The 12333-nt window shown below is 46.0% G+C and overlaps 1 protein-coding gene across 4 annotated transcripts in view; it reads left to right on the forward strand.

Annotated features, from left to right (window-relative positions):
• Window positions 1-12333, forward strand: part of Dgkd (diacylglycerol kinase delta) — an 87547-nt gene that overhangs the window by 49859 nt on the left and 25355 nt on the right. For all 4 annotated transcript variants that reach the window (XM_051154275.1, XM_051154277.1, XM_051154276.1 and 1 more), the window contains 2 exons: window positions 11572-11676; window positions 12127-12259. In XM_051154275.1, the coding sequence (XP_051010232.1) occupies window positions 11572-11676; window positions 12127-12259 (238 nt within the window). The remainder of the gene's footprint in view (window positions 1-11571; window positions 11677-12126; window positions 12260-12333) is intronic.

The raw sequence follows: 12333 nt of genomic DNA on the forward strand, positions 1-12333 counted from the left end.
TTACAGTGGTAGAGCCGTGGAACCCTGTGACTTGTCCTGAGCTCTTTCTACCCAGCTGTGTGTGTGTGTGGTGTCTGTTCCCGTGTTTCAGACTCTGCACACATCCCAGCTGCTATGAATAATAATCTGTATGGGGTGCTTCCAGTTAGAGAACAGTGCATGGGTACCCAGGGGCCAGAGCCGCACCAAAACAGCAGGATGTGAGTAACAGGAAGTGACAGGAATCACTCAGGGCGCCAGACCTTCTCTGGGCTACCTTCCTGAGCCAGGAGCTATATTTAGCAGAGCATTTCCCAATCCTGTCCTATGCAGACACTGCCTGCCACCTCCCCAGTGGGACAGTACTGATGTGTTACTGTGTCCCTGCTCCACCTGTGTGACCCACAGGTTGCTGTTCACCATTGTAAAACTTCTTCCTACTTGAGCCGGTTCTCTTGGATGCTGAAACACTTGAAATAGCTGGAAAGTGGAGAGCAACAAGTCAGAGACGGGGCCATGGGAGACCATTAGGGTCCCTGGTCAGAGGTAAGGCTCTAATGGAATACTGAGAGGGATTGCTTCTGAAAAGTAGAAGGCTGGTGTCTCTAAAGCTTCCGATTTCATCCTCATGCTAGGAACATCTTCTGCCTTTACCTGCCCAGGAGAAATGCTGCAGGTTTCTCAGATTCATCCCAAATGTTCCAAACTATGGCAAAAGGGATGATTTCCTTGTGGTCCCAGAGCAGATGTTGCAGTGTTACAGCAACCTGTCTTGTGTGTCCACAGTTAGGGAAGAGTCTCTAGTTTATGGTGGTGGCCATTCTTAGAATTCACTGACTGCGTGTTTGGGGTAAGATGTTTTGTTGGTTTCTTCTGAAAGCTTCTTGTGGAGAGGTTTGGGAGTGTCTCCCTACACACACACACACACACACACACACACACACACACACACACACACACACACGGTTGTATTGTTTTCTCTGTTGTACACCTCTATTTTTATGCTGAAACATTTAAGGCCTTGAAAAAGTCACTGTGCTTCCTAGCCTAAGACACATGGGTATGGTTGAAGGAAGCTCTTGGGATAGTCTTTGTGCCAGTAATCTGAGTTTGGCGTTTATCATGCTTTGCTTGGTGTTCTGCTGTCTCTACCTGCATATATAGGTGGAACACTAGGTAGTGCTGCCTCACTGGTTCAAAGATTGAATCAGTGGTCTATTGCTTGTATAGCCCATGATTTTTATTAATGTGGACGCATTGGCCTTCCATTAAATAGCTCGTGTAAAGACCACAAAGCTGTTTTTCATAGCTTCCAGGACATATAGAATGCTCCAACCTACTGACAGAGTTGATTTCCCTAAAATCTACTATCATGAGCTACGTTGCCAAGGATATGCTTATCTGTGTGTTCCTGGCACACAGCAGAAGTCTCTAGCATGTGTTTCTACCTCTCAACTCCAAGTCTCCTTCACCCATGGTACCCTGGGTCTCAGCATGGCAGCTGCCTTACCTACTGCCCAAGGAGGCCTTTTGACTCTTTCTCTTAGCCATCTGGCTTATCAGCAGCTCCTTGTGGCCTTTAGAGCATATTTTAGGGTCCAGCCCTCTTCTCTCTGCATTTGGTGCTAGATTGCTGAGCTGTCTGCCAAAGGCTCTTGACTGTTGCCCTGCCAGTTTCAGTGGAGTAACCAGAGCAGTGCTGGAGACATGTGTCAGATGCCAGCCTCTGTGAAAAAAACTGTTGTACTTTCCATTTCACCTGAAGTAGAAGTTACTGTTCCTATGGTGCCCTCATGGCCTGCTCCCTGTGTCCTGCCTTGTTTAGTTCACCCGTTGGATCTCATCACCCCTTCCCTGTCTTTGTTCTTGAACCACCTGGATACCCCTGCCTGTCATTCCTCTGCCATCTCCTTTTCCATCACAGCATCTCCAGCTGCCACAGTGTGTTTGTCTGCTGTAGGGGTCTTACCTATTTGTTCAAATAAAAAATGCTACCTACGTTTATTTGCGAGGAGGAAAGGATTTAGAACCCCAAATCAGAGATTAATGTGAGAGGAGGAGATAGAATTTAGAGTTTATTTCTGATTTGGGTGGCTTGGGGCAGTCACTGACCTTTGAAGGCAATTGGCAAAAAGACCTCAAAGTTCCTTTGGTGTAAGCATGGGACTCCTGAGGCACCTGGCAGTTGATCTGCTGTTTCATGTTGCTTTCTGCATTCCCACTGAAGTGAGCATTGGCCTGACAACTTTCCAGGGAGGGCTCTGCCACCTGTGCACTTCATGAATTCCTCAACTCCACTTACTCCCAGGTCTTTCTCGGTAGGACTTTGCTGGTACAGGCCAAGTGCCTGGCTATTTGTTATAGCCAACAGTAGAGTGAGTGAACCAGAGAACATGGTTCACAGTACTGTTGTGCTGACTAAGAGGCTTACTGAGTGCTCACCTATGTGCCCAGCCTTGGTACAGCGAGCACTGGGGCCACCTTTCCTTGAGCATATGTGCTGAAGGTGAGTCCTTGGCAAGCTGGGAGGCTTAGCAAGATAAGGGAGCAGTTTTAACTTTTGCTGAGACAGACTTCTCAAAAAATGTGTGTCAAGTGGTGTGACACATTTAAGCCCATCATTTGGGAGGCAAAGGCAGGTGGATCTCTGAGTTCAAGGCCAGCCTGTTCTACAGAGTTAGTTCCAGGACAGCCAGGACTATACAGAGAAACCCTGTCTCAAAACCAAAACCAAAACCAAAACCAAAACCAACCAAACAAAAAGAAAGAAATAAAGAAATGTGTAAGGTCATTTCATGTTCCCCTTTCAGACCTAGTTGCCATTAGTCCTGGCTTCTTGTAAATGACCTTCTCATTCTGAAAACCTTCAAACCCCTTTACCAGTGGCCGCGGTGAAGCGCTCTTGCACAGCTGTAAAGTTTTACAGGGATGCCAGTCAGCACTGAGTCCACCTGTGCCCAGGTGACTGCTTTCTCCTGGGCTCTTCCCTCCTCCCCTTTGTGTCTTCTCAAGACTTCCTGCTGCAACCCTGTACCTACTAGTCTATTTGTTACCGTTGTGGAGTGTTATGCAGACACAATCATACAGCATATAACCCCTTGGCGTGGCTTTTTCCATCCAGCATAGTTTCCTGGAGGTTGACTCAATTGTGTGCATCAGTCACAGTTCTTTTCTTTTCTTTTTTTTGCTGAGTGTATCCCATTGTATGGGTGCTCACAATGCTTGTAATTTATGGAAGGAGAGCTTCAGTGACAATGAGGAAGGCTGCTATGGCCATCATGGATAGCTGATGGGTTGTCTGCTTTTCAATATTGAGTGCTGAGTCTTAGGGAGTTTGCATGTTTAGTTAAAGATTTTTTTTATTATATTAAATTTTTTTACTATGTAATGCATTTATTTGGGGGAGGGGTGGCATGTACCATGGCATAGGTATTGTTCTGCATTCCTGGGGTGTTCAGGTACCATGGAGTCCAGAGTGGGTGGGGTCTGCAGGATCCAGGTCCAGCTGGGAATGCCAGGGCTGGGGGTGAGGAGTGGGGGAGGACTTCTCCAAGGATTTTAGTGTTACTGTTACAGCTCTCTTAGTTCAGAGCTATCCCAACCAAACAGCAACTCTTAGACAGTATTTAGTGAAACAGTTTATGCCCCTTATTTGAGGTGGACAAGGACTGTATAAGCCTTGGGGAGTGGGAAGGGATTCCAGGGTGGGTGCATGTCATTGATTGGGGCTGGGATCCAGATGCCAGGCTATGTGGTGACCTGTGACTTACCTTGAGAATTGTGGGGATGGGGGTCACCAGGCTACATGAAGAAGGGAGGGAAAATCCTATTCCTATTAGTCGCAGGATGAGATTTTTGGGATTCAGACATGGCTCTGACCTCATTCTAGCTTCACCCCCCACCCCACCCCCTGCCATTGTCACCCAGCCTATGTGTTCCACACACAGAGATGGAGATTAGAGGGCAGCTCAGTTATCTCCATTGTGTGGGTCCATGCATTGAACTTGGGTTTGTCAGGATTGGTGGCGAGCACCTTTACCTGTTGAGCCATATCGCTAGCCTACATGTTTTAGTTTTAAAGAATCCCCTGAGCCAGGAGGCGGTGGCCTATGCCATTAATCCCAGCACTCAGGAGGCAGAGGCAGGCAGATCTCTGAGTTTGAGGCCAGCCTGGTCAGTTCCAGGACAGAGAAACTGTCTCCAAAAACAAAACAAAACAAAAAACAAGACAAAACAAACAAACAACAAAACCAAAAATAACCCCTGTCTTCAGAGTGGCCATGCAATGTTATATTCTAACTGACTGTATGATCTAGTTTCTCCACCTTGTATCCGGCTTTTGGAGGTGGTGTTGCTTGTGAGTGTGTGTATGCATGTGGTTGTGCATAGAAATGGGTTTGTGTAAAGGCCAGAGGTCATCCTTGGGTGTCATTTTGTAGTTTTTGAAACAGGTTGGCCTCTAGAACGCTTGGACCTGGGGTTAAGCTCTTTGTCTCCCCAGTTCTGGGATTGCAAGTGTGGAGCTATCCCCAGATTTTTCTGTGGGTTCTGGTTGTGACTGTGGTCTTCATGCGTGAGCAGCTTTACTGGCTAAGCCATCTCCCTAACTATAGTGGGACTTTCTTGGACCTGCCAGCACCTAAACACATTTCAAATATACATTACTGGCTCAGAGGCTTGTCTGTGCTGGGGACTTCTGGGTCTTGGGTGTGTGCAGCCCCATCTTCTGCTCCAGTGTCTGCCCTCTGCACTGGTGCTCATGGGCCATGTTTGCGTGCAGGCACCTTTGGCTTGTGTGGTCATCTGGACCTGACCACTGCTGCTCTGTGGTTTCTGTCACCCACCTACTCTGGGAAGGTGTTAGGCCCATGGCAGCAGGTGTTCCTTAGGCTGGGGTGTTTTTGTTTTGTTTTGTTTTGTTTGCAGGCTGCAGTGGCTACCTCTGCCTGTTGGAATTCTACTGAGCTGGCTGCCTGCCTGTTGTCTCGGACCTCTCTGCTCATTCTTAATGGGGCGCTTCTGTGCCTTGGTTCTAATGCCAGAATTTAGTGCCTAATTTATGTACCCCATGTTGGGCACCAAATATAGTGAGACTTTCTTGGGCCAGCCAGCAGATGAATAGACATGGAGGCACTATAGCTGGGCAGATTCTCAGCTATTCTAACAAGACAAATCCTGTCCTATGTCCCACCATTCTGCCACAAGGCCCGTTACGTCTTTCACTCAGTCCCAGCACCTGTTCCTTCCTTTGTCATGTTGACAAATCTTCCTTGTCTGAATCCTCTCGCTCAGGCCTGAAGTACCACCTTCCCTTCTCTGCCTAGACATTGACCACCATCTCTTTATTAAGCTAATCAAAAGATGAGGGAGGAAGAGTGTTTACAAAATATGAGGCAGGTGTTGAGCATAAGAATAACAATACCAGCCAGGTGTGGTGCATGCCTATAATCCCAGCACTTGGGAGGTAGAGGCAGGTGGATTGCTATAAGTTTGAGGCCAGCCTGGTCTACAAAGTCCAAGACAGCAAAAGCTACACAGAGAAACCCTGTTGGGGAAGGGGAGCGGGGAGGAGAATAACAATACCAAAGTCCAGATAGTACCTAGCTCTTTGCTGGTTTCGCAATCAACAATTGAACATAGACAACCTTCACACAGTGCACAAAGGATTACCCCAGCACCAACCCCTTGTTGGTTATTATTTCAGCCTTCATGGTATGCAGTGCTCTCTCTCTCTCATCTTACCTTTCTGTGTGTACCTTCCCTGACAGATGAGTTGAATGGCTCGCTGTGCAGTAATTTGCTACTGGCACTTCCTCTGTTGTTATTTCTGGATGCAAGGAAGGTAGATTTGCATCCTCCTTGGCTTTCTCTGGACACCCTCTGGTAGCTGGAGTACCCTGGGTATGGCAGGAGTGTGGTGGGTTTGTTCTGTCAATGGCTGCCTCTTCTCTGGGCCTTGGATGAAGAGGGACTTTTGAGGTGGTGGGGCTTTATCCTACATAAGTGGTGGTGTTAGGTCCTGTCTTCAGCTCTCACTCCAGGACACCCAGATGTTGAGAACTCAGGAGAGCCCACCATGATCATCCTGTTTTCCCAAGGCTCACCAGCCTTTGCTCTCTGCCTCTGTTTTCATTGCCTGGAGTTTTCACTCATTTTTCCTTAGGGGAATGAGGAAAGCTCTATCAGAGTCAGCTGGATTTGCCTTCATGAAATCTGCTGAGCAAGTGGCTCAGCGTCTATACCTACCCTGCCTACTCTGTGCTTTGTCCTGCTCCACATGCCTTGACCTTTGGACATTGTGGGAGCAGGGCCCCACCTTAATGATCGGAGGGCTGTTTCCTGAAATGATTTTGGTGGGTGGTTCAGCCTGACGATGGTACATTACCCTCTAGATCTTACTTTTCTACCTTCTGTTTTGAACTCTTGAAGAGTGTGGTCAGGGTGGGAGGGACAGCCAGTTGATGACTTAATGAGGTGTGCATTGATCCTCAGGGCATTCACCTGCAAAAAAGGAATGAGGTGAGTTATCCCCACTGTTCTGACTGAACCCAGAAGAGCTTGAGGTGCATTCTTGTTCTCTTCTTGCTCATTGCCTGCTGCACTGGGACTGGGCACTTTGCAGTCCCCCTTCTGCCAGACAAGAAGGAGCTGTGGAGGTGGAGGGCCACCATGGATCTTGCTTGCCTGATCCCTGCCCCCCAGCTGCCTCATTTGCTGTAGGATTTGGAGCAGCCCCATCTGGGTGCATTGGGTCTCCTCTCCTGAGAACAAGGAATTCTTTAGGGCTAAAGAAGTCTCATTGGGCAGATACTGTAAGTAAAACACCCTGTGGGTTGCCTGAGGTTGCATGTGTCTGTCTCTTTTGGCCAGTGTTGTCATCTGACATCTCCACTGTCTGTCAGCCACAGTGGTGCGAACAAGAGCCTACTTTTAGCTCTGTTTTTAGAAACTTTTTCCGTGTCTCTAGTGTATCTCCTTTGTTTTGCTTACAGGGCCTTGTGCCTGCTAGACAAGCACTCCACCTCTGAGGCACATCCCCAGCCCTTGTAGCTCATGCTGTTTTCACCCCAACTTCCTAGAGACCACTGTCTGTGTTCCAGTCGTTCCTTAGCTGATTTCTTTCCGGCAGCATGCAGGCCTTCTGAGCACGGGGAATGTCTTGAAGCAATGTGCAGCAGTGCCTGGGTGAGACCTGTGAGAAGTGATAGCCAGAATGCCCTTTGTGTCCTGGTGAGGAAGACTCTGTGTGTGTGTTCCTGTTGGCAGGGCTGCAGCTGCTGGAGGTTTCTCCTTATTTCATGGGAAATCATGCACTTGTCTAAGAGATAGAAGCAAAAGTTTTATTTAATCAAACAATTTTGGGGGACGGGGAACAGAATCTTTTTATTTTATAAACTAAGTTTGCCTGGAACTCCTTGCTTCTGCAGGTATTAAAGAATGCTGTAATTAAAGGCTTGTGCTGTCATGCCTAAGTCAAATAGAATTCTCTTCCATAGTTCCTTTTCTGGAGCCATATCGTATTTTGTAAATTTAAGGCTATTTCCAAAGTGGATGGTTCAAGTGTTGGTAATAAATGGTGCAGAAATTGTAAGAAACAGATGTGAAGTATTAGCTTTTACTGATACTACTTTTCCTCTGTACCACACAGCTGCTGTGCTTGCTCTTACTGTTTGTGTATCTTGGGAGCTGTACTGCAGAGGTTCTGTCTTTTCTGAGGCAGTGTGGGTGTTCACTGTATAAACACACTGTAATCACTGTAGCCAATCTCCTACCATCTTTGTATTTGTCAGCACACGAGTGATTCCTTGTCTTCTGGCTCTTTGCGTGCTACTCTGAATAACTATATGTAGTGTGTGGTTTCTTATGCAGGTAAAGGGTAGGGTAAATTTATAGAAGTGCCTCTGCTGAGATAAAAGTTAAAAATTTAAAGCTCACTAGATTTTACCATATGCTCCCCATAAATGTTGTGTTAACTTGTTCTCTGTCATTGAGAATCACTGTAACCTGCTATCAGACTATGAGCTCTGTGAATCTGGTAAGTTAAAAAGCATCTCAGGGCCATGGAGATGACTCAGTGGGTAAGGAACTGACTTGTGCAGGTTGTTCTCTGACCTCCTCAGCACATAATAAACAAATTCAAGTAAAACCAATTTTTGATTCTATAATTTCGATTTGCATTTCTCTTGGGAGGAATACCAAGCAAGTTAAGATCATTTCTGGGCATCTGTCTCCTGCTGTCTCTTGGGCATGTGGTTTTCTTTTAAAAAAATTTTTTTTTTCTTTTTACATTTATGTGTTTATTTTGTATGTGCTATAGCACATGTGTGGTGGTCAGAAGACAGCTTGTGGGGAGTCAATTCTCTCCCCTAGGATGTGGATTCCTGGGATCAAACTCAGGCTGTCATGTTTTGCCTTCCCAACTGTCTGTCTAGTCCTCAAAGACGTAATTTTCTAGGTAGGATTTCTGAGAATCTGGGCAGATACATGGTTTTCTTTTCTTTTCTTTTCTTTCTTTCTTTCTTTTTTTTTTCTCTTCTTCCATTCATATTCTCTCTCCCTCCTTCATTCCTTCCTTCTTTTTGACAAATTCTACTATGGCTGGTCTGGAACTTGGTGTGTAGACCAGGCTGGCCTCCTGTCCATGCCTCAAGGTGCTGGACTTAAAAGTGTCATACCATGCTTGGCTAGATGATTATTTTTATGTTTTTGAGAATTCCAACCTCCATATACTTTTTCTTGAAGCTCAATACACACACACGGGGAGCGGGGGGAGCACATTTTGTTTTTGTGGTACCTGTTGACAGGTGGTATGGCCCGGAGAAGAGGACTGTGGGGCCGAGCCAAGTACAGCACTCACATATGAGAGTGCATGAGGAATAGGTACAGACGGGAGAACCCAGGGTTGTCTGTGCATAGTTCAGAAATATGCTAGAACCATGTCATGAATGCAGGGTCCACATGGACGGTCTCTTGGTCATATTGCTTAGGGACACTGAAGGTGAAGGACATCAGACTCATGCAGTACTGTCAGTGACTGTGGGAGGTTCAGTGTTTTGTTGATACACACCCTGACAGCACTAAGATGTGGCAGTGCCATCAGTACCTGTTTTCAGATGAGGAAATGGAAACATGGTTCGGAAAAGCACCTGCTGCAAGTTTGGATCCCAGGACCAAAATGTGGTGTTGGTTCAAGGCAGGTTGTGTCCCTGCACGACTCTCCTAGGGGGTCTGAATGCCCCAGGAGAGAAACAGGGACTTTCACATTCAGCTAATGAGGCTAGGTAGGGTTCACATCACTGTCTTTTTTTTTTTTTGGGGGGGGGGGGCTTCTTCACTATAGAACATTTATAGGTTTGCAAGAAAGAAGTTCAAACTCAGGTTCCTTGACATCTGTCTGCTAGCTTAGTCTTTGTTCTGCTGTTGAGGCTAAGGGAATGACATCAACTGGTCAGTCCTTGTGGCCTGGTGAGCATCTGAGGTGGCTGTAGGTCTATCTTTCTCCAATGTGAGTTTTCTCTGGGCGGCAGCTTTACCTTCATGTTCTTAGAAACTCAGCTCTTGAGCAGACACAGCCAGCCGTGGGGTGTGTGGGCAGTGGGAGGGGAGCCCTTCAGGGTCCCTGGTCTCAGGAAGGCAGTGTTCCTCACCTGTTGTCTCTTGGCTTTTCCCATGCCTGTGCCCATTGTGTCCTCACATTCTTCATTCTGGGAACCCTGGAAACCTGAGAGTGAACAAAGCTTTTATCGGAGACCCAGTTCTGCTCATTCTCTTTGGATGACCCTCAGTTGCTGGAGAGAACACTTCTTTTGTGTGTTCTGAGTTCCAGACAAAATCGTAGCACTTGAGTGTCATGTTCCGGAATTCGGTCTTCTTAATGTAAATTTAAATAGATAAGATGGGTACAAATCCAAAAGTTAAAAACACTTGATTGTGAAGCCTCACTGAAAATAGGCATTTTCCTAAACTTGTTGGTAGGAATGGGGGGAAAAAAGTGCAACACTTACAGAAGGGGATTTGGCAATATTTAGAAAAGTTAAATATGCATTTACCCTTTCTCAGGGAAATGCCGCTTCTAGGAATTTGGCCCAGAGATACACTGTAAAAACAGTAAAAGATCATTTACTATGGCACTCCATGAAAGATCAAAGAATTTAAACAGTGCAGTGTTTCCTGTGGTAAATAGGACTGGCTGAGCAGCTGGTGTCTGTATCATGGACTGCTGTGCTCACCTAAGGAAGCCCCAGGGGCTCTGTGCTGTCAGGTGTAGAGGCTAGGATGTACAATTATGAGAGAAAGCAAAGGTTAGAAGTGACATCTGCAATGTGCTTCTGGGTATAAAGGAAATATACTTTTTTGTTGTTGTTGTTTGCATGTAGCTTATAAGTGGAAGGAAGCTTTTCCTTCCTTCCTTTCTATGTAAGGTAATCAAAATAGAGGAGAAAGACATTAAAAAAAAAAAAAAAGACTTCTACCCACACTTTGTTTTGTATAGGTTTGATTTTGGAGCCACTTAAGTGTTTATATTATCATATTACATGTATGTGTCTGTGTGCGTGCATGCGTATTGTGCATATGTGGGGGTCAGAGGACAACTTGTAGGAGACGGTTTTCTTCTTCCACTGTGTAGGTCCTGGGGAATGAACTCAGATTATTAGGCTTGGTAGTGAGAGCCTGCTGAGCCATCTTCTAGTCTTGTGTCATTTATACATAAAATTAAGAGGTTATGACACTTCTGAAAATCCTTGTCACTTTTTCCTAAATGGTTTGTACCTGTTTGCCCCTTCATCTTTTCTCCCACACCTCCAGCAAGTCTAGCTGTCCTCTTCTGCACCCGTGTCTCCTTACTAGCTTTTTCTGTTCTGTGACTCTGTAATCTTTCTTCCTCAGAAGGCGTCTCTGTAGTTTGTAAACTCTCCCACATTCTTTCCCATTTGTTGGCTAGCACCAGTTGTGTATCCTCCCAGCTAAATTGCTTAGTCCCTAACTAGAGAAGCTGGTTGCTGCTCTGTTGCCTTATGTGCCACACATGCTCATGTTAGTGTGGAGTAACTGGATCAGACTTCCTAGGCCATTTAAGTGCTAGCCATTAAGGGAAAGCTCTCTAGAGCAGCAGCTCTACATTCCTGTGTTTGCTTCTCTCTCAGTCTCCAGGGATTTTTGTTGTCATTGTTGTTGTTTTTAGTTTTTAGAGACAGGGTTTCTCTATGTTATCTTGGCTGTCCAGGACTCACTTTGTAGACCAGGCTGGTCTTGAACACACAGTGATCCACCTGCCTCTGCTTCCCAAGTGCTGGGATTACAAGCGTGCGCCACCCCGCCCTGCCTCAGGGCTTATTTCTTATGTGTGACAGTTAGTCTTGAGTGCTCACTGAGGTAAGTAGCTGGTGGGTAGCTAATTAAATGTCACTGGCCTTTTGGCTTCAGATTGTTTCTTGATGTACAGTGATACATGATAACTACTTTTATGATCTGTTCAATGTGAATACCTGAGTGAAATATTTTCCCTATGAATATATACATATACAAATATAGTTGTTGTAGCTGCCAGCCTTGCTCTTGTTCATAGGTACATGAAATGTGTTCTCCTTCTAGGTCATCACTCCCTGTAGGAAGCTCATCTTGTGTGCCGACAACAGGAAAGAAATGGAAGATTGGATTGCAGCACTCAAGACTGTCCAGAACAAGGAACATTTTGAGGTTAAAATAGAACCATTTGTAAATGGGTGTCTGCTGTCGTCTCCCTTGGCTTTGCTCTAATGCTACCCCCACCCCGCCCCGAGTATATTCCAAGTGGACCCCAGGATATAGCTTGTAAAATTGAGTCCCATGCTCTTTCTTTTGGTGGACCTGTCAAGGCTGTGGTCCTGTCCTTTGTAAATATGACTTTCACTGTGGGGTACTTTATGTAATTCACTTTAAGTTGCTGCATTAAAGAATTCCAAAGGGGCACAGTGGCTCACTTCTTTAATCTCAGCTCACGGGAAGTAGAGGCAGGTGTTTCTCTGTGAGTTTGAGGCCAGCCTGGTCTACAAAGCAAGTCTAGGACAGCCAAGGCTACACAGAGAAATCCTGTCTCAAACAAACAAACAAACAAACAAACAATTCCAAAGGGAAATCTTATCTTTGCCCTCTGTATTATTCTTCCAGCCTACCCAATACAGCATGGACCATTTCTCAGGAATGCACAACTGGTACGCCTGTTCCCACGCACGGCCAACCTATTGCAATGTGTGTCGTGAAGTTTTGTCTGGGGTCACATCCCATGGGCTATCCTGTGAAGGTAAGAAAGCTGCGTTTGTTACTCTGGTGACAAGCGGGCTTCACTTGGTGAACTGTTTGAAATCCTAACACAGG

Source organism: Acomys russatus, chromosome 12, assembly GCF_903995435.1.
Source record: "Acomys russatus chromosome 12, mAcoRus1.1, whole genome shotgun sequence".
NCBI lineage: Eukaryota > Metazoa > Chordata > Mammalia > Rodentia > Muridae > Acomys > Acomys russatus.